We start from the raw sequence: 23,162 nt of genomic DNA, 5'->3' as shown, positions 1-23,162 counted from the left end.
AGCCAGCACGTTGAATTCTGGTAAAAAGATACTTGCTGGGATATTGGATACTAAGGCCCTGATTTATACTTTTTTTGCACCGCATTCCCGTCATTTATTGACGCACAAGCGTGCAAGCTTACAAAATCCAATTGTAAGTTTGTGCCGCTTTTGCGTCAATAAATGACGGTAATGCAGTGCAAAAAAAGTATAAACCAGGGCCTAAGTCCTTCTTTTATATTACAATACTGTGTCATTGAGATCAGTCTGGTTTTGTGCCTTGCAGGTTCACACATCCCTACCTTCACCATCTTTTTGTATGACATCTTGTGTGGTTCATGATCTCATTATGGTTGCAGTGCACCTAGATATTGAGAATGTTGACTTTTTTTGGTTATGGTTTTCTGTGGTTGATTCTAATAAAAGTGAGCACTGGGGATATCCTACTTGCTATCTAGAAGGTCATGTATGTTCCGATAAGACAAATGAGAACTGTTTCCCAAGTCTTGGGGTGGGGTGTGGGAGGGCCTTTGGGATAAAGACAAATAATTTTAGACCACGGCCAACACATTGGTAAAAACAGTAGTTTTATTATATGCAGATAATATGCTTCTTTATATGACGAACACTAATGCTCAAACTCCAAGGATTATCCATGAGATAACATTGTTTAAGAAGTTATCTGAACTGCATGTCATCAACAGTAAGCCAAAACTCTTACCCCTCCTAACTCAGCTGGGATGACCAGGATTCATATGTTTGCTTGTGTCCGAAAGGGTTAAAATATCTAGGTATTGTTGTTAGACTTATGTCAGAATGATGTTTAATCAGAACTATGTCAGTACCCTAAGGCAAGGGTAGAGAGATGGATTAAACTCCCACTGTTGTTAAACAGGAAAGTGTCCACTATTAAAGCAACATCAATGTCTATGCTATGGTTCATGCTCATGGAGCTGACAAATTACTTTCTTCTCTTATTTAATACTCTATACTAGTGCATTGTTTGCCTGCTGCAAGAGCTCTTATATGAGTCCAGGCATGCTGATTAGTTTGTATATGCAGGGTGGCCTCTGTGTCCCTGACATGTGCTTGTACTGGTTCGTAGCTGCTGAAACCAGCTACATGTTAAAATTGATTAAGCTCCTGCTGTCAATTTCTCTTTTGCCACATCAGTGGTCGGGTATATCTGGTCTCTTCCTGGCATCAAGACAGTATTGGGTTTGTGTCTGACATATTCAATGTTTCTGGAAGGGCTCAGAGATACACCCGTCTGCAAAATGTTTTAGTCAATTGAAGTTTTCCTAACCAAAGCCAGACTGACTGAATGAGTGGGCTCCTCCATTTATGCAGTCTATGAATATCATAGGATCAGGGCCACATTCAATGAGCTTCAGTCATTGCTACACGCTACCTGTGGCCGCTTCCACTGTGGTTCAATGAATTCTCCAAGCTGATTTCCCCAAAACTCTATCATGGTGAGGGAGTTAGTTGAGAATTTACTTTCCTGTGAGAAATGAGCATGGGATGCTGACCTAGAGAGCTGGAAGAAGTTTCTGAGTTTTACCAAGGACATATCGCTAGGTTCTAGGCTTTTGATTATTTTTTACAAGTGTGTTCTCTGGATACATTTTACACATGTCAGGATCCACAATGCAGACCTATTCTGCCCACAACATGTTCCAGCAATGCTCTTCTTTTCAGGAAAGCATGATTATGACCCTGTCTGAGGTGATAAGTGTGCAGATCATGGCTCAGCCTCTTGGCTTCCAGCCGTTGTTATCTCATACATTGATTTTGCTGTTTTAGACCTGTTCCCCTCAGCTGGATGGTGCCCATTCCCACTAGGGTTGAGGACTGAGTGGAATATATGTATATTACAGTGTAAGTGAATTTGTCTGAAGCTATTATTTCAAGGCTTATGGTAGGCCAAAATGCATTTGGGTTGGGGTCTACACCTGCTAAGTATGCTCAAGATTGTTTTACTTAAGGAGAAATATTCAAGTCCATTCTGCCCCTCATAAATAAAATAAGTGGTGCAGTCACCTTGTAAGCTCGCTAATTTATCCTACAGTACCTCTGTTAATTGTATTAATGCAGGAAGGATTGTTACAAGAAACAAAATATTGTTTCTTTCCCCGTGTCCTATCATCCTCTTCCTCCATATTCTTCCATTTTAAGATTTCTCTCTTCTGCTCTGGGTCAAAGTCTGATGATGAAAAATAAGTCCTACTCCCCAAAAATGAGTGAAGGTGCCAACAACCTGCATCAATTTGCACAATATCAGCATAAGGATTCTTGATGTGCAATATGATAGGGCATTAGCGTGGTCTCCTGGGCAAAACCGTTCAGATTATGGTTAACATTCCCACCAGTCGCGGCTCATGGGGATTCCTGGGGGCGGGGCACGTTGGTGTGGGCATTAATACATTTAAATGTATTATAATAAGATAAAAAATTTAACATCTCCCCCGCGCGCTGCGCATCTCTCCCGTGTTGTCATTGCCGGCACAGGCTCCCAGCCTGCCCTGCGCCAATCCTGACACTGCTCAAAGCAGTGTCAAGATTGGCTGGGAGCACCCAGCCAGGGCGCTCCCAGGCAAACTGGGAGCCTGTGCAGGCTCTCTCAGGGTTTGAGAGAGCCTACTGCGCATGTGTGTATGGCTGGCCCGAGACTGCCGGCCAAGCATACAGGAGCAGTGAGGGGGAGTGCTGTGCACTCCCCCTCAGTGCATGTCACCCCTGTGGCCCCACCCCTTTAAAAAAAAGGATAATAAACCTAGTTTATTATCCTTTTCTTTGAAAGGTTTTACAGCTGCCACTGCTGGAAGGGGACTACGATCCTCCGCCCTTATGGAGGAGCCGCCCCTAATTCCCACAGGTCTAATTCACCCACGTATATGTCTGTTATAGGTATAACACGTACAATTGATTCAGGAATGAATGTGCGGATGCTGCAAGTCAGTTGATTGTGTCGGCAAAATGAAAAATGAATTATTCATCACAACCAAACTAAACAGGGATTCAACAAGCTTGTTTTTAGTACCACCCTTTTCCTCAAATCTGGACTAAATGTTGATAGCGCTCGCTAGTGAGGTTTATTTTAAAACATGGTGTAGGAAAGTGCCCCTTTTTTGGCATGGTCACCCCCCACTTTTTGCCTGGCATTGATACTGACTTGACTGAGAGTGTGCTGGGATCCTGCTAACCAGACCCCAGCACTAGTGTTCTTTCCAAAACTGTACCATCGTTCCAAAAATTGCACACCCCTAGCGGTCAGCTAAGACCCTTGAAAAAGGTACCCATGGTGCCAAGGGCCCTGTGTCCAGGGAAGGTCCCCTAGGGCAGCAGCAGGTATTATGTCACCCTGGGGGACCCCTCACCAAGCACATGCACACTGCCATTGCAGCTTGTGTGTGTTGGTGGGGAGAAAAAGACAAAGTCAACATGACACTCTCAGGGTGCCATGCCCACAAACCACTGCCTGTGTCATAGGTAAGTCACCCCTCTAGCAGGCCTTACAGTTCTAAGGCAGGGTGCACTATACCACAGGTGAGGTCATAGCTGCATGAGCAGTATGCCCCTACAGTGTCTAAGTCCATTCTTAGACATTGTAAGTACAGTGTGGCTATATTGAGTACATGGGCGGGGAGTTTGTCATTGCGAACTCCACAGCTCCATGATAGCTTCACTGAAGCCTGGAAGTTTGGTATCAAACTTCTCAGCACAATAAACCCACACTGACGCCAGTTTGGGATTTATTTATTGAACAATGCAGCCAGAGGGCATTTTAGAGATGCCCCCTGTATTTTAGCCAAACTTCTAGTGCAGGACTGACCAGTCTGTGCCAGCCTGCCACTTCCAGACAAGTTTCTGACCTCATGGGTGAGAGCCTTTGTGCTCTCTGTGGCCAGAAACAAAGCCTTCTCTGGGTGGGTGTGAGAAAGTAGCCTCTTTCTAGCCTTGTTACCCCCACTTTTGGCCTGTTTGTGAGTGTATGTCAGGGTGTTTTCACTGTCTCACTGGGATCCTGCCAGCCAGGGCCCAGTGCTCATAGTGAAAACCCTATGTTTTCAGTATGTTTGTTATGTGTCACTGGGACCCTGCTAGTCAGGATCCCAGTGCTCATAAGGTTGTGGCCTATATGTATGTGTTCCCTGTGTGGTGCCTAACTGTCTCACTGAGGCTCTGCTAACCAGAACCTCAGTGGTTATGCTCTCTCATTTATTTCAAATTGTCACTGACAGGCTAGTGACCAATTTTACCAATTTACATTGGCTTACTGGAGCACCCTTATAATTCCCTAGTATATGGTACTGAGGTACCCAGGGTATTGGGGTTCCAGGAGATCCCTATGGGCTGCAGCATTTCTTTTGCCACCCATAGGGAGCTCTGACAATTTTTACACAGGCCTGCCACTGCAGCCTGAGTGAAATAACGTCCACGTTATTTCACAGCCATTTTACACTGCACTTAAGTAACTTATAAGTCACCTATATGTCTAACCTTTACCTGGTAAAGGTTAGGTGCAAAGTTACTTAGTGTGAGGGCACCCTGGCACTAGCCAAGGTGCCCCCACATTGTTCAGAGCCAATTCCCTGAACTTTGTGAGTGCGGGGACACCATTACACGCGTGCACTACATATAGGTCACTACCTATATGTAGCTTCACAATGGTAACTCCGAATATGGCCATGTAACATGTCTATGATCATGGAATTGCCCCCTCTATGCCATCCTGGCATAGTTGGCACAATCCCATGATCCCAGTGGTCTGTAGCACAGACCCTGGTACTGCCAAACTGCCCTTCCTGGGGTTTCACTGCAGCTGCTGCTGCTGCCAACCCCTCAGACAGGCATCTGCCCTCCTGGGGTCCAGCCAGGCCTGGCCCAGGATGGCAGAACAAAGAACTTCCTCTGAGAGAAAATGGTGTGAAGGCAGGGGAGGAGTAGCCTCCCCCAGCCTCTGGAAATGCTTTGTTGGGCACAGAGGTGCCCAATTCTGCATAAGCCAGTCTACACCGGTTCAGGGGACCCCTTAGCCCTGCTCTGGCGCGAAACTGGACAAAGGAAAGGGGAGTGACCACTCCCCTGACCTGCACCTCCCCTGGGAGGTGTCCAGAGCTCCTCCAGTGTGCTCCAGACCTCTGCCATCTTGGAAACAGAGGTGCTGCTGGCACACTGGACTGCTCTGAGTGGCCAGTGCCACCAGGTGACGTCAGAGACTCCTGCTGATAGGCTCCTTCAGGTGTTAGTAGCCTATCCTCTCTCCTAGGTAGCCAAACCCTCTTTTCTGGCTATTTAGGGTCTCTGTCTCTGGGGAAACTTTAGATAACGAATGCAAGAGCTCATCCGAGTTCCTCTGCATCTCTCTCTTCACCTTCTGCCAAGGAATCGACTGCTGACCACGCTGGAAGCCTGCAAACCTGCAACATAGTAGCAAAGACGACTACTGCAATTCTGTAACGCTGATCCTGCCGCCTTCTCGACTGTTTTCCTGCTTGTGCATGCTGTGGGGGTAGTCTGCCTCCTCTCTGCACCAGAAGCTCCGAAGAAATCTCCTGTGGGTCGACGGAATCTTCCCCCTGCAACCGCAGGCACCAAAAAGCTGCATTACCGGTCCCTTGGGTCTCCTCTCAGCACGACGAGCGAGGTGCCTCGAATCCAGCGACTCTGTCCAAGTGACCCCCACAGTCCAGTGACTCTTCAGTCCAAGTTTGGTGGAGGTAAGTCCTTGCCTCACCTCGCTGGGCTGCATTGCTGGGAACCGCGACTTTTGCAGCTACTCCGGCCCCTGTGCACTTCCGGCGGAAATCCTTTGTGCACAGCCAAGCCTGGGTCCACGGCACTCTAACCTGCATTGCACGACTTTCTAAGTTGGTCTCCGGCGACGTGGGACTCCTTTGTGCAACTTCGGCAAGCACTGTTTCACGCATCCTTGTAGTGCCTGTTTCTGGCACTTCTCTGGGTGCTACCAGCTTCAGAGAGGGCTCCTTGTCTTGCTCGACGTCCCCTCTCTCTGCTGGTCCAATTTGCGACCTCCTGGTCCCTCCTGGGCCTCAGCAGCGTCCAAAAATGCTAACCGCACGATTTGCAGCTAGCAAGGCTTGTCTCGTTCTTTCGGCAGGAAAACACTTCTGCACAACTCTCCACGGCGAGAGGGATCCGTCCACCAAAGGGGAAGTCTCTAGCCCTTTTCGTTCCTGCAGAAACCTCAGCTTCTTCTGTCCAGTAGAAGCTTCTTTGCACCCGCAGCTGGCATTTCCTGGGCATTTGCCCATCTCCGACTTGCTTGTGACTTTTGGACTTGGTCCCCTTGTTCCACAGGTACCCTAGATTGGAAATCCACAGTTGTTGCACTGCTGGTTTGTGTCTTTCCTGCATTATTCCTCTAACACGACTTCTTTGTCCTTAGGGGAACTTTAGTGCACTTTGCACTCACTTTTCAGGGTCTTGGGGAGGGTTATTTTTCTAACTCTCACTATTTTCTAATAGTCCCAGCGACCCTCTACAAGGTCACATAGGTTTGGGGTCCATTCGTGGTCCGCATTCCACTTTTGGAGTATATGGTTTGTGTTGCCCCTATCCCTATGTTTCCCCATTGCATCCTATTGTAACTATACATTGTTTGCACTGTTTTATAAGACTATACTGCATATTTTTGCTATTGTGTATATATATCTTGTGTATATTTCCTATCCTCTCACTAAGGGTACACTCTAAGATCCTTTGGCATATTGTCATAAAAATAAAGTACCTTTATTTTTAGTATAACTGTGTATTGTGTTTTCTTATGATATTGCATATGACACTAAGTGGTACTGTAGTAGCTTCACACGTCTCCTAGTTCAGCCTAAGCTGCTCTGCTAAGCTGCCATTATCTATCAGCCTAAGCTGCTAGACACCCTATACCCTAATAAGGGATAACTGGGCCTGGTGCAAGGTGCAAGTACCCCTTGGTACTCACTACAAGCCAGTCCAGCCTCCTACAGTGGGGTCCTTCACACCTCCCACTGCAGGAACAGTAGCATTTGGTGGTGAGCCTCAAAAGCTCATCCCTTTTGTTACAGTTCCCCAGACCACTCCAGCTAGTGGAGATGCCCGCACACTGGACAATGCCCCATTTTTGGCTGCACATCCAGCGGGAAAATTAGGAAAAACAAGGAGGAGTGACCATTTCAGCTAGGACCACCCTCAGGTGTCCAGAGCTGAAGTGACCCTCTCCTTGCAGAATCCTCCATCTAGGTTTGGAGGACATGGAACAATAGGGTTAGGTCTGCGTCCTCCTCCCCAAAAGAAGTGGACACCGGAAGGGTGTAGTTACTCTCAGGGACATGGGCCTTTGGCTACTGCCCCCAGACCCTGTAAATCCAGGATTTAAGGGCCCATATTCCTGGCAACCTCAAGAAGACAACAAGAAGAAAGAAGAAGAATGACTCCTAAGCTCACCCCTAGTGGCCTGTCTACAGCTTCAGAAGCCCCTGCTACAAAAAGGCAATACATCCTGCAGGACCAGCAACCTCTTCAAAACCCCAAGAGTACTACCTGCCCACCAGAGGATGAAGAGTTCCAGAGGACAGCAGCCCTGTCCACAAAAGAAACTCCAGCAAGGGACTACAGAACCACCCCGATCAGCAAGCCCTGCCCACTCTGCACCCGATGGGCATGGCCCAATTTCAGGTGGCCCAATGGTCTAGAGCAGGTCCCCAGGTGATTCTGACCTAGTTTCCACCCTGGGTTGACCCTTCCTGACCAATGCAATGACGCTGCAGAATAAATCCAGACGACCTCCCTGCCCGTGAAGGATCGGGACGAAGATTCCCGATGCCAAAATGCACCCACAGCCCCCTGGCCTTGGGGAACTCAACCTCCGGTGCAGCAACCTGCAGCAGACGGCCCTCCTTCTCTGTCCAGCCTGTGGTTTCCCTGAACCGACCTCCTGGACCCAGCCTGCATCCTACTTGTGACCCCCCCCCTCGGTGTCCCCCTATTCAAAAGCATTGGGAGCCCGATGCTTAGTTTGCACCCTTCACCAGCCCGCCCCTGGCCAGCTGAGGGTGTGTGTTTGGTGCTGACCTGTGGCCCCCCTGGGCCCATCCTAAACCCCCCATGTCTGCCCTCCGAAGACACAGGTACTTACCTGCTGGCAGATCCAATTCCGAGTGCCCCCAATCTCCATAGGAGCCATTTTAAATCTTGCAGCAAATATGACCTCTGTAGCCGGCCGGCCCTATGCTGCTGGTGGTAGGTGTTTGCGGTTAACTTGAAACCCAACATGTGGACATACTAACCCCCAGAGACTGGAATTGTAAGTCTTGTACTTACCTTGAAACCGTACTAACTTTTCTTCCCCCCAAAACTGTGTTTGAAAATTGCACTGTCAACTTTTAAAACAGATGATTGCTATTTGCTAGAAAACTGTTTAGCTTGCCAAATTGAAACAAAGTGGTGTTGATACATATGCTTGCTACTTAGTTGCACATGTACTTACCTGCAGTCAGAATCTTGTGGTTCTAGAAATAAAGTAACAAAATATATTTTTGCTATATAAAAACAATTGGCCTGGGGTTAGTCATTGAGTGCGTGGTTCGTGTACTACGTTTTGCACTACCATCTGATAAGCCTAACTGCTGGACCACACTACCACAAAAGAGAGTATTAGTATTATCCACTTTAGCCTCTGTTAAGCTTCTGAGGAACCCCTGGACTCTGTGCACAATATATCTAATGTTGATATGGTTTATAAAGAGCCAGCTTCCTACTGATAGTGATATAATGGCAAATATTAACCCATAGAAAATATACGTGCAGCAAATATAATACCAACTTTCCATCTCTTACCCATTGCTTAACACTCTTTACTTGAGCCATATAGTAATGCATTTTCTCAGTTGACTTTTCCCACATCACCAAACTGCTTCCAGCAAGAGCCAAGTCACGCAGGGGCTCGTGGGAAGGATCAATGTGCCCAAAACTGTCTGCAGGGGAGGAATTAAAAGAAGCATTGATAAACCTCATCTCTTTGTTTATAGCGTGTTTTCAATTTGGAGCATTTGCAAATTGTATTTTATTAATGTCACGTGCAAAAACCTTCGATACAACCTGTTTTGTTAGAAAGATATTGAGATAATTAACATGCCATACAGCGGAATCCGAATTCAGGCTCCTTGAGAATGCTATATTTTAACACATAACCAGTTTAGATGTAAAGTGAATGTAAGCAAGACATACATCGTTAGAGAGAGGATGAAATAACAGGTCAGTATTTAGGTGGGTTATGGAACTCATTCTGAGAATCTATTGACTCAGGCATTAGGACGAAATTATCTTTGTTTTGATTCTGCACCAGTTGCAATAACTTAAATACACACCTCTGTATTATTGGAAGTAACACCACATTCTTTCATTATGCAATGTTACGTGGTTTTATGTAGCACAATATTCATATGTTTTAGCATCTCGATGTTTCAGATTGCTGAGACCGATTGAGGTCTGCGATTTGAGGAGTTTTCCGGCCCAGTGTGTCTGAAGTGGGGAAGGGGGTTAACAGACCTCCCTTTGACTAGATTACTGATCGGCGATGCTGTATGACTTCTCTGGGACCTTTAATAGGGTAGGCCAATTATTGGTTTTGCAATATCTAAGATGGTCATTGTGGCAGTTAAACGACCATTACATTTGTTTAAAAGGACCATCCTGTGAATAATGTTACAGGATGTTCAAAACTGGCAAGAATGAGTTGACCAAAATACACCGACTGTGAAGTCCAATATATCTCTCAAGGCAGATTTCACCATGATAGTTTCCTGGTGGAGGCCTTTATCTCAATGTAAACAATTTGTTTTGACCATGAGACTTGTAGCATCTGTTGTGAGCACAGCCAGTTATTCAGTTTGTCATGGACTTTAATTTCATGAGGCACATTTGCGGAACACTTCTTTTTATTGCTAATGCTTGAGTCATTGAACAGGGCCTTGCCTCTGTTATGCCAACTCTGTCTGTGATGTTTGACAGAGGCTATACCATCTAAATCCTTTGCAAACAGATTTCAATTGCCACCTACATATAGGCAGCTGGTCGACGGTCTGTAATAGAGACACTCACATGAAGAAACATAGTCGAAGTTCCTTTACCAGGAGCTGTCCTTTGTAAACATTTGAAAACGAAGACATGTTGCATTTGACAGGCATTGTGAAGTACATCTGGCTCTAAGTTGACGATTACAGCATTTCTTAGCCACAATAGTTATAATCAATTATTGAAAATGACAATAGGTCCAGGAAATGATCAACTTCAAATGTGAGTGATGTGCAAGATCTGTAGCCAATCTAATCCACAACTTTGATCCATCTCTTTATTTGGTGTTGGAAGGATAAACTTCCCCTTTCTGGAGGTCACTCAAAAAGTAAGATGGACTAGAAGTCTGCCCCAAATCATTGTGCACAGCAATAGCTTTTGCATGATATTATTTGAACAAATATATCTACTACTTAAGCACCACCTTTTTCTCTCCTCTTTTACCTGGCTCATTCCTACAGACTAAGAGAACTCCTTTACATTCCTTCCTGATGCTTCACTCCTCCTCTGTCCATATATTCATTGTTAGAAATGGGGTCTTTGGTTGACAGTCAGGTTACCCCCTGTTCAAGCAAGGACCCTCACTCTAGTCAGGGTAAAAGAGAATCACCCTCAGCTAATCCCTGCTTACCCCTTTGGTAGCTTGGCAGATCGGTAGGCTTAACTTCAGGTTGCTAGGTGTAAAGTATTTGTACCAAACACACAGTAACTTACTGAAAACACTACAAAATGACACAACACAGGTTTAGAAAAATAGGAAATATTTAGCTAAACAAAACAAGACCAAAACGACAAAAATCCACAATACACAAGTCAAGTTATGATTTTTTTAAGATTAAACTAAAAAATAGCGCTTAGAAACACAAAATGCTTCGATGAGGTGTTAACACAGCGCCGTAACGGAGTCGATCCCAACAATCCGACACCAATGGCACTGGACACGGAGTCACGTAGACCCCCAGGTACAGTACCTTGGTGAAGAAATTAAAAAGAGCCGTTGCGCGAAGTCGGGGATCGCGGCGTCTGTGCGAAACTTTGAATTACGCACTTCAATGCGGCGGCGGTTACGACGTGGTGCAGCGACTTCCACGGAGTCGTAGACTTCGGCGGGGCTGCAGCGATGTTGGGCCTGCGAAGATCGTCACGTTCCAGCAAAGATCACAGAGTCGGGTGCAGGCGGCGTCACCAGATTCACCAGCAGCGTCGGTCTGAAGTCGTCCGAAGTCGATTTCCTTGGATTTTCACAGGCTTTCCTTTCAAGGGCCCAGAAACTGGATAGGGCACCACTTGGCAGAGCAGGAGTCTCTCCAGAGACTCCAGGTGCTGGCAGAGAGAAGTCTTTGCTGTCCCTGAGAATTCAAACAACAGGAGGCAAGCTCTAAATAAAGCCCTTGGAGATTTCTTCACAAGATGGAAGGCACACAAAGTCCAGTCTTTGCCCTCTTACTCTGGCAGAAGCAGCAACTGCAGGATAGCTCCACAAAGCACAGTCACAGACAGGGCAGCTCTTCTTCCTCAGCCCTTAAGCTCTTCTCCAGGCAGATGTTCCTCTTGTTTCCAGAAGTGTTCTAAAGTCTGTGGTTTTGGGTGCCTTTCTTAAAACCAATTTCTCCTTTGAAGTAGGCCTACTTCAAAGTAAAGTTAAATCTTGCATTGCTCAGGCCAGGCCCCAGACACTCACCAGAGGGTCGGAGACTACATTGTGTGAGGACAGGCACAGACCTTTTAGGTGTAAGTGACCACTCCTCCCCCCTCTCCTAGCACAGATGGCTCATCAGGAAATGCAGACTACACCCCAGCTCCCTTTGTGTCACTGTCTAGCATGAGGTGCAACCAGCCCAACTGTCAAATTGACCCAGACAGGGAATCCACAAACAGGCAGAGTCACAGAAATGGTATAAGCAAGAAAATGCCCACTTTCAAAAAGTGGCATTTTCAATCACACAATCTGAAAATCAACTTTACTAAAAGATTTATTTTTAAATTGTGAGCTCAGAGACCCCAAACTCCACATGTCCATCCGCTCCCAAAGGGAATCTACACTTTAATCCGATTTAAAGGCAGCCCCCATGTTAACCTATGAGAAGGACAGGCCTTGCAACCGGTGAAAAACAAATTTAGCAATGTTTCACTGTCAGGACATATAAAACACATTACTATATGTCCTACCTTAAACATACACTGCACCCTGCCCTTGGGCTTCCTAGGGCCTACCTTAGGGGTGTCTTACATGTAAAAAAAGGGAAGGTTTAGGCCTGGCAAGTGGGTACACTTGCCAAGTCGAATTTGCAGTTTAAAACTGCACACAAAGTGGCAGATCTGAGCCATGTTTACAGTGCTACTAATGTGGGTGACACAACCAGTGCTGCAGGCCCACTAGTAGTATTTGATTTACATGCCCTGTTCACCTCTAGTGCACTGTACTAGGGAAATACCAGTAAATCAAATATGCCATAATGGAAATCCAATTACACATACATTTTACATGGGAGCACTTGTTGCGCCGCGCAGCGCGTTCTCAGGACGCGGCGCGCCCCGAGTCTTCTTTGTACAGCGCGAGGCCCCAGATATTATTTTGGGCCTCGCTCTGCCTTCTGTGGTGTCCCTGTTCTCCCCTGACCCCTCCTTACCTGTTTCTTTTTCTTTCTTCTTCTTCTTTTTCTTCTTTACTTTTTCGAGGCATTTTCTGTCCTTTCTTTATGTCTTTCCCCCTTCCCATGTTACCTTTTTCTTCCCAGCATTCCTTGGTCCCTATTTTCTATGGTTCCTGTTCTATTCTATCCTATGTACTTTTTCCCTATCTAAAATGGTGTATTTTTACTTCCTGTTGGTCACTTCCTGTTTCTTGGTATATAAGGGCTCTGTTTTCTCCCTTTCCTTGCACTGCATCACTTTCTGCTCAGATTGTGTCTTCGCTCCTGATTCTTAGCCTTCGGTTCTGAATCTTTTCAATTTTGCATTTACCTGCATTTTGTTCCTGTTTGATTCCTGGTTTTGTTTTCGTTTCAGGAATCCATTTTTTGGAGGTTTTTTCCCCTTTATTGGGGTTTTTTCCCTCTGGCACTAATTCTAAAGGGCACGGTCTGTTCTTGGCGTTTCCACTGCCTGCAGCACCGTGGCTACTAGAAAGAGTCGCCCCTTTCTGGGCCAAAGCCGAACCCTCAAGACCTACGCCACTAGATCTGCGGTTTCCAGGCGGCAGCAGCACGTGAGTCGTGACAGAATGCAGCGCCAAACCATTCCGACATCTTCTAATACTATGGATGACACAGTGGCGGCGGCTGCAGATCCTGATTCATCTTTTTTGACTACTATTCAACAACAAGCTCAGGAATTGCAACAATTGCTCAACGAGAATGCGGTCTTACGACAGGCTTTGGCCCTCCGCAGTGGCGATGTTCCGACTATCTCCGCCTCAACGCCTCGCTTCTCTGGTGAACCAACTAAACTGCGTGAATTCCTGGATGCATTAACGGTTTACTTCGCCTTCAGACCTAGCCAATTCTCTCATGACAGGACAAAGGTGGGATATCTTATTAGTGCATTATCCGGTCCTGCCTTGGCCTGGGCAACCCCGATGGTGTCATCCAACGATCCAGTATTGTCGGACTATTCTGCCTTCGTGACCCGCTTCAAACAGATGTTTAGTCGCCCAGGATTGGAAGCCTCGGCAGAGGAAGCATTATGTGATATCCAGCAAGGTTCCCAGGATGTCCTCCGATATATTACACGTTTCCGTCAATTAGCGACAGAGACCACTTGGGTGGAGCGTACCCTGGTAACTTTGTTTCGCAGAGGACTTAAGGAAGAAATTAAGGATGAATTAGTACATTCCACCAGAGTTGAAGATCTTCGTGGCCTCATGGATCAAGCACTTTCCATCGAGTATCGTCTCCAAGAACGACGAATGGAGAAGAGAAGGAGTAGAGGAGCGTCTCAGCCAAGCTCTTCACGGATGTATCCACCTCATCCTGAGGAATCTCGTCCTCCTGCTAAAGATATAGAAGGGGAACCCATGCAAGTGGATACTGCTCGAGGGCCACTCTCTGCTAGTGAGAAGGAAGACAGACGGAAGAAGGGATTGTGCCTCTACTGTGGTTCTGCTGGTCACCTGCTTCGTACATGTCCTGTACGTCCACCTAGACCCTTGGGAAACGCCACCTCCCGTCCTCTGTAAGAAGGGAGGGGACGGGATCATCGGCTATACCTTCTATCAGCTCATTCAACGACAATACAACTTACTTGTTCGTGTTACCAGTCATATTACAACTACCTGATGGCCGCCAAGAAAGAACTATGGCATTATTGGATTGTGGTGCTAGTGGTATATACATGGATAAGACATGGGCCACTAATCTGCAAATTCCCACTCAACCCAAAGACATTCCTGAACAAGTACACACCGTGGATGGATCTTTAATATCCTCAGGTCCAGTCGATACTACGACCTTGATGTTAAATTTACAGTTTGGTAATCATCAAGAACACCTCTCTTTTGATCTCATTTCATCTCCCAACCATACCATTATTCTCGGAATTCCATGGTTTACTAGACATAACCCATATGTGAACTGGGTAACCCGGACAATTTCTTTATCCTCACAGTTTTGTCAAGAAAATTGCTTTGCTTCCGATAAATATTGGTCACCAAACAGATTAACACCTATGAAGAGTACTACGGAGTATTCCATCAACACTGTCCAAGGGGTTCCTGAACATTATTTAGAGTTCCAAGACGTGTTTCAAAAACCATCCAGACCTGTATTACCTCCACATCGAGAGTACGATTGTGCTATTCCTTTGGAACCTGGAACAGTCGTTCCCTTTGGGAGGATGTATTCTCTCACGGAACCTGAAAGGGAAGTTCTTAAGGAGTATCTGGAGGAAAATGTACAGGGTGGTCTCATTGTTCCATCATCTTCTCCAGCAGGGGCTCCTCTCTTTTTTGTACCTAAGAAGACCAAAGATCTTCGTCCTTGCATAGACTTTCGAGGCCTAAACAAGATAACTATAAAGGATCGTTATCCTTTGCCCCTCATTAAGGATATTTTAGAGGCAGTCAGAGGGGCTCAACGTTTTACCAAGTTGGATCTTCGGGGAGCTTACCACCTTTTACGTATAAAAGAAGGAGACGAGTGGAAAACAGCATTCAGGACACCGTTCGGTCATTTTGAATATAAAGTCATGCCCTTTGGTCTTACGAACGCTCCTGCTATATTTCAAAGGTTTATGGACTCAATATTTTCCGATCTCTTGAACCAGACACTCGTAATCTACTTGGACGACATCCTTATTTTTTCCAGACACCCCGAACTCCATTCTTCTCATGTGAAACAAGTCCTTCACAGACTCCGAGCACATCAACTATTCTGCAAACCCGAAAAGTGTGAGTTCGATAAGACGGAAGTCAAATATCTGGGTTATCATTTAAGTTCCACCGGCATAGCTATGGACCTAGAAAAGGTACAAGCAATTCTAGAGTGGCCTTCTCCCTCTTCTATCAAAGAAACACAATGTTTCCTAGGATTAGCACATTTTTACCGACAGTTCATTCAAGACTTTGCTAAACAGACCAGCCATATAACCCATACCTTAAAGAAGGAAAATCTAAAACAGGGGTTTGTCTGGACCAAGGCGGCTGAAACAGCTTTTCAAGAATTAAAGAAGGCATTCACTCAAGCTCCCATCTTGAGACATCCAGATACCAATAAACAGTTTATCGTAGTTACCGATGCTTCCGAAAAAGCTATTGGAGCAGTCTTGCTTCAACTTCAAGAAGATGATGGTCTTGAACATCCTGTTTTCTATTTGTCCCATATTCTCTCTTCAGCTGAACAACATTACTCTGTACTAGAAAGAGAGTTGTTAGCTCTGAAGACAGCCTGCATCGAATGGAGACAGTTTCTGATGGGATCCAAGGAGCCTTTCGAGGCGAGAACAGATCACCGTAATCTGCAATGTCTACGTAATTTTCTATGCCAAAATAGTCGCCAGGCGCGTTGGGCCTTTTTCTTTAGTCAGTATGACTTTTACATCACCTATATTCCTGGATCTCAAAACATTCTGGCTGATGCTCTGTCTCGACGCTATCCAGATTGTACTCCTTCCCCATCTCAGTTTCTACTGGAGCCTAGTAAGATCATTGGAGTTGCTCAATCTTTTCTGGATGAGGTACAACTGGAGTATTCCAGCCTGTCTAATAGCGAAATAGAGAAATTAAGAACCTTTTTATGCAAGAAAGAAGGATTATTTTTTCATCAGAAGCTGTTATTCCTCCTTACTAACAGAGTGCGAGACAAAGCATTACAGATGTGCCATGATTCACCGGTTGCTGGACATAGAGGTATTAAGGCCACACAAGAACTTCTTTCGCGATCTTTCTGGTGGCCTACCTGGAAATCAGATGTCGAAAGATATGTTCAGGCTTGTCCCATATGTGCCCAAGTCAAGATTCCCCGTAGCAGACCTGCAGGATTACTACAGCCTTTGCCAGTTCCACCAACGCCATGGCATACTATTTCCACTGACTTTATGTGTTCACTTCCGCCATCAGCTGGAAACCAGGTTATCATGGTCACTGTTGATTCTTTCACTAAGATGGCCCACTTTACTGCTCTAAAGAAATTACCAACATCCCAAGAATTGAGCCAGATATTTATCGACCATATTTTCCGTCTCCATGGACTTCCACATACCATTGTGTCTGACAGGGGTCCCCAGTATATTTCCCGGTTTTGGAAACATTTTTGCAAGACACTGAATATCAATATAGCACTATCATCCGGTTTCCATCCTCAGACCAATGGACAAACTGAGCGTTTGAATCAAGGACTAGAACAATACCTTCGTTGTTTTTGTAATTCCACCCAAAGCAACTGGAACACTTATCTTCCTATTGCTGAATATTCCTACAACAATTCTGTCCATAGTGCCTCCAAGGTCACTCCCTTTTTCTGTTCCTATGGCTATCATCCGACCTCTTTTCCTACTGCTCCTCAATCTACCTCTCCTCTGCCTGCCATTACATCTTTTTCCAAACGTCTCCTGCAACTCCATAAGCTCATTAGATCTAATTTATTGCACACTAAGAGGTATATGAAGAAGATCGCTGATAAGAAACGTGGACCCACTCCTGATTATCACCCTCAGGATAAAGTCTGGCTTTCTTCCAAATTCTTGCCCTCTCGTCTTTCTCTGAATAAGTTCACGCCTCGCTATTATGGGCCTTTTCGTATTCTTCAGTTGCTCAATCCTGTCACTGTTCGTCTTCGCTTGCCTCATACTTGGAAAATTCATCCGGTCTTTCATGTATCCCAACTCAAACCTTATGTCCCTGATCCTTTCTCTCGTCAGTTTCCTTGTCCTCCTCCTGTGTTGGTGAATGATGTCCCTGAATATGAGGTTCAAGAAATTTGTGACTCTCGCCTTTTTCACCGGCGTCTTCAGTATTTGATTCACTGGAAGGGTTATCCTCTTAGTGAATGCTCTTGGGAAGATGCTTCTTCTGTTCACGCCCCTCTTTTGATTTCTCGTTTTCATCGTTTGTTTCCCTTCAAACCTGGACCTTCGGGGGGGGGACCTACTGTTGCGCCGCGTGGTGCGGCGCGAGCCGAGCATTCGGCTCGCGCCGCGCAGCGCGTTCTCAGGACGCGGCGCGCCCCGAGTCTTCTTTGTACAGCGCGAGGCCCCAGATATTATTTTGGGCCCCGCTCTGCCTTCTGTGGTGTCCCTGTTCTCCCCTGACCCCTCCTTACCTGTTTCTTTTTCTTTCTTCTTCTTCTTTTTCTTCTTTACTTTTTCGAGGCATTTTCTGTCCTTTCTTTATGTCTTTCCCCCTTCCCATGTTACCTTTTTCTTCCCAGCATTCCTTGGTCCCTATTTTCTATGGTTCCTGTTCTATTCTATCCTATGTACTTTTTCCCTATCTAAAATGGTGTCTTTTTACTTCTTGTTGGTCACTTCCTGTTTCTTGGTATATAAGGGCTCTGTTTTCTCCCTTTCCTTGCGCTGCATCACTTTCTGCTCAGATTGTGTCTTCGCTCCTGATTCTTAGCCTTCGGTTCTGAATCTTTTCAATTTTGCATTTACCTGCATTTTGTTCCTGTTTGATTCCTGGTTTTGTTTTCGTTTCAGGAATCCATTTTTTGGAGGTTTTTTCCCCTTTATTGGGGTTTTTTCCCTCTGGCACTAATTCTAAAGGGCACGGTCTGTTCTTGGCGTTTCCACTGCCTGCAGCACCGTGGCTACTGGAAAGAGTCGCCCCTTTCTGGGCCAAAGCCGAACCCTCAAGACCTACGCCACTAGATCTGCGGTTTCCAGGCGGCAGCAGCACGTGAGTCGTGACAGCACTTGCACTTTAGCACTGGATAGCAGTGGGTGATAAAAGTGCCCAGAGTAACAAAAACAGTAAAAACAGAGTCCAGCACACATCAACAACCTGGGAACAGAGGCAAAATGTTTTGCGGAGACCACGCCAAGGATGCCAAGTCTAACACTAAACCATTGACATTCCATGTCAACAGCGTTAATGTTTGGGTATTTGTCATGCTAGGTGTTTATGTTCCTTTCCATGAGTTGGCCAATCTTCTGCAAGTGGGTGTGTCACTTGTCTCCCAATGTAGTGTGTCAATGTGTTGTAATCTACCCCAAAACTGCCCCTTCCCTACTTTACCGTGTGGCAATTCACAAACTGACCACCATACCAACTCATGGTATATGTGGATCAGTCACCGGGGTACGATCAAAGGCTTTCTAGATATAGTTGTCTCTGAAATTGAAATTTTTGCAGGCAGTATCAATCTGTGTAGTGAGGCCCGCCGACCCTCCACTTCTTGATGTCCCCAATCTTGGCACTGTCTTACCACTTATTCATAGCTGTTCTAGACACCTCTATCCCAAATGTTCAGATGTCATAGGTGTGACATGCAGCAACTGTTCTTCTTCCATGTATTGCTATGTCTCTGTCTGTTCAGAGCCACTGCCCTCTACATCATATCCAAGGGAGTGCTACTTGTTGTTGTCTAGGATCTTATTGTGTTGCTTTACCTCTTGCACGGTCTTCTCTTGGGCTGCTTTCACTTGTGTTTTCGTCAAGGAGTGAGCAACTTTCTTACTGTGGCAATGCTTCACAGGTACACAGTGCCAATCATCTTCTCTCCATTTATCCTGTGAAGGACCCAACCACAGGCCTTACTTCTCCAACCATGACCATGCTTCCTGCACCTACAACTTAAAGTGGGTTTTGTCTTCATGAACTATTCTGAGCTTTGCAGGAAATAGGAGTGTGTATTTAAGATTTAACTGGCATAGCACCTTCTTCCCTGGAATGTGTGCTCTTTGTAGTCGCTGGACTGAGTTAGTGTAGTCTAGATACAGGTTTACTTCCTAGCCATCTATCTTCCAAGGCCCGTGCTTCTTTGCCACTTGGAGGATAGCAACTTGACATCTAAAGTTCATCAATCTAGCTATTTTTGGGTGTGGGGGGAGCCCCGGCAGTAGCTGACACCCCAGGACCCGGTGGGCCCATTCCACAGAGAAAAATTGAGAGGGTTTTCCCAACATAACTGTTTTTCTCCAGCCACTCTTCCATAAATAATTCTGTGTTTGGATCCTCCACCCTTTCCGGTACTCCAACAAGCCTGACATTGTGACGGCGAGATCTTCCCTCCATGTCTTCCAGTCTCTGTGCCAGTAATTTAACTTCTTTCTCCTTAGAGCAGCATTTTAATAAAAGTTCATTCACGCGTGGTAGGGTAGTGCCCAGTTGATGCTCTGTTTCCTTAACACAATCGGACAGTTTTTTTTGGTTGTCCCTCAGTAATCCCACCTCACTCACCACTGCTGCAAACTGTGCCTACAGAGATATCTTTGTGTCTCTAATGGCCTCTAAGATGGCTGCCATGTGTGAGGGATGTGATGTCCTTCTGATGAGCCCGGCCTTCTTCAATAGGCTCCACACCCGATGTGGATGGGCCTCCCTTCAACAGGTGTGACTTTCCCATCTTCGTTCACAATGAGCGCTTTCCTGGCTGAAGAGCACCAGCCCCAAAGTGAAGCTGCTGGTGGATTCCTTGTGCAATCTGGAGATTCCTCCCAGTCTCAGCTTGAGTAGGTGTGGTACGGAATTCAATATACTTTAAAGGCAAGAGATACTACTCGGTCCAGCAGCTCGGATACACAGTGTCTCCCGGGGTAGTGTCAGTGATAATAGCATCAATCAATTCCCATTTTAATAACAAACTTTGCCTATCACAGCCTGCATTGCACTCTCTTATTCTGGTTTAGAGCTCAGCACTCTCTTTGGGGGTCTGTGAGTACTCACGTTATCCCCCTTTACCATGTTACTCCTCCATGCCCTTATACTTGCTGGCTGTCTAGAGTAGCTGGGCTACTGTACAGCCGAGTTTCTTAAAATCCTCCGGGGAGGAGAGGGTTTGTTGGGCTCAGCACTCTTATCAGCTCCTCGTGGCTTAGCACAGTGCACTTAAGGAGCTCCAGTTACCACCTGTCTTGCAGTTGCTCCGGCCCCACTGTAGTACCGGTCTGTCACCGCATGAATGGCTGGCCGGCCTCACCATACCCAGCAATGGTCTCCACTCGTCCTCACTAGATTCAGGGTGCAGTTGGGCCTCAGTCAGAAAGTGGGCTCTGCAACGCTGTCTGATTTTGCCGCCGCTTTGTGGTTCGCAGCTCCTTTTGCTCTGCACGCATCTTTTCTCAGTTCGGCGTACAGGCTCAATCGTGAGCGGTGCCATCTTGTTCGCTCATTCGGCCTTGCAGACTCGGTCATGTCTTGAGATCGTTGCTCACTAATTTGGATCCACCAGCATTTCAAGTTATTCCCTCTACTTTGTTTCTGCTAAGCCGTTGGGTGCAAATATTGGGATATTTAGCCCTAAAGCCTGCGTCGCGCGGAGGAGCAGAGCTTTCCGCTCCTACACCATAGCCTGTCAGGCCACACCCCACTGTCCAATTTTTCTTCATGACACCTTGTATGGACAGAACATGCTCCTCTGCTTTCAAAATTATTTTGTTCAGTTTTCAGTGACAACAAATAGGTTTGCTGAATTCAAACGCAGAAACCCCATACCTATCCTTCTCAGGTGCGGTCCTGTTACTATAAGCATTGGCAAGGTCAATGAGTCTAGCCTTGTGAAGCTCGACTTTTTTTTAAATAACTTTCTTAATTTTGCAAACATATGCATAGACAATAAAAATTTAAAAAGTAACAAAAAACAAAGCTACTGCCGTCTAAAAGTGGAATGACTGTTTCAATTACGTGACTGTTTACAAAACAATAAGCATAAAAAGATCCATTACAAGGCTTAATAATAAAGATAAAACATGAAATGAAATATGAACTTTGCCTACCAGCACACTGTACCATGTGGTGGGAGGAAGCAAAATGTGAATGACAATTGAACAGACCAATGAAAGAAGAAAAGTACTTCAAAGCACCTCTATGTATGTGCATGTTTTTTTTAAATTATATTTGTTTGGAAAACATAAACCAGGCAAAACAGCTAAAACTGTTTCTATGGCACATCTACAATTGCTTCCGTTTCTTATTTGTTTAATTTGAGAAAAGTTAGCTGGCATGTATATTTTAGAGGGGAGTATCATTACTCTTTCAATATTTGTACAGTCTTGCAGCACTTTTTGTGTATGTTGTTCTTCAGTGGTAGGCTATGAATGGTTTCTTCCTGCGGCATAGGTTCTTATTCTATGTTGCTTCTGGATATCTAGTGGGGGTATAACTCTCTTTTCAACAGCTGGGGCGTCCACTTTTCAGCCAAGCCTCTTAGATCCTCTTTTTCAAACTCTTTTATTGTTAAAAACACACTTAGTCAGATCTGTTTCCGTTTTTCAAGTTAGTTTTTGTTTTCCGAATTTGTACGGCTCTAGTCTGATCTTGTAATGGCTCTAAATATTAAATAAACAAAAAGGCGAGCAATGAATCCAAAACCGTCCTCAATTTATGGTCACTATACGTATCCATGTTACAATTACACCTTGTTTCCAGTCGTATACTTTTATCTACTAAATATGTGCATTGTGTTCATTGTAGTTTTGATGAAATCCAATCAAGTTTAATGACCATCACATCTGAAAACTATGATTTGCTTCAAGTAAATTCTATTTCAATCAAGGTTATGTCTTCAAAAGACAGAATACAGATTGCACTGTTTTACGAATGTGATTTCCTGGTGCTGAGCTTCAGAAGTTTTTTAACTGGCTGATGTTGAGCTTTGTTTCTTTCTGCTGTCTCCCTGGGCTCACCCATTAACTTCCTCTGCTTAGATGTGGATTCTTTCTCGCTTTCTAATCTACCTTCACTTTGCTCTCATAAATAAAAAACGTGAGGTACTGCCATTCTCAATGGCACTTCTGCTTATATTAACTTTCATCGTTTTTGTCAAAGAAGTAGTTTACATCCAAAATCTAACGTGTAATGATATTCAGCCTTCCAAGCAATGAAAAAACAGCTTCCATTCAAACATTGTATTCGGAATTTCTATGGCTTTAAAAAAAAAAAAAGTGACCTTAAGCACGCATGTGTGGCCCTTGAGCTACTTCAGGCACCACTCGAGTGCTCTACTGGAGCTGTTCCTAGTACCAATGCAGTATCCTCTCTTGTGAAGTTCTGCCTTGTCTTCATCCGACACATGTTGTGGTACTCTCTAAGTGCTCATCTGCCCCTTCACTTCTAAGTCCTCATCACTGTGACTTCATCCCTTCTATGGATGTTCTGGAAGGCTTCTTCAGTTCCTACAAACTGTTCTGATGATGCAGTGGGGTAATGACTACATTATCCTAACCATGCTTCTTATCTCTGTCAGTATGTAGTCTATACTGCTTGGTGGGTTGTTAGAGTCTAGTGTTCCAGTTTTCTGATTTTTGTTTATGTCTTGTAGATCAAGAAGATTACCTTTGGTGCTTCCCAGAAATTCATCACCAGATCGCAGAATCTGATCTGTTTAAGGTCCAAACGTCATGCCTCTCTGAAACAAAGTTCTGCCTACATGGCCAATACCCACAAAAAAATCTGTTTTGAAAACTAGTCCCTACAAATACTTTATATTTCATTGCATGGTTGTACTCGGCGTGTT

At 45.3% G+C, this 23,162-nt stretch overlaps 1 protein-coding gene across 1 annotated transcript in view; it reads right to left on the bottom strand.

Annotated features, from left to right (window-relative positions):
* Nucleotides 1–23,162, bottom strand: part of RARRES1 (retinoic acid receptor responder 1) — a 79,482-nt gene that overhangs the window by 6,963 nt on the left and 49,357 nt on the right. Inside the window, exon 4 of the mRNA XM_069213270.1 lies at nucleotides 8,818–8,954. Within this exon, the coding sequence (XP_069069371.1) occupies nucleotides 8,818–8,954 (137 nt within the window). The remainder of the gene's footprint in view (nucleotides 1–8,817; nucleotides 8,955–23,162) is intronic.

This window comes from Pleurodeles waltl, chromosome 11 (genome assembly GCF_031143425.1).
Source record: "Pleurodeles waltl isolate 20211129_DDA chromosome 11, aPleWal1.hap1.20221129, whole genome shotgun sequence".
Lineage (NCBI taxonomy): Eukaryota > Metazoa > Chordata > Amphibia > Caudata > Salamandridae > Pleurodeles > Pleurodeles waltl.
The sequence above is the reverse complement of the archived record's forward strand: the minus strand, read 5'-3'. Positions and strand labels throughout refer to the sequence as shown.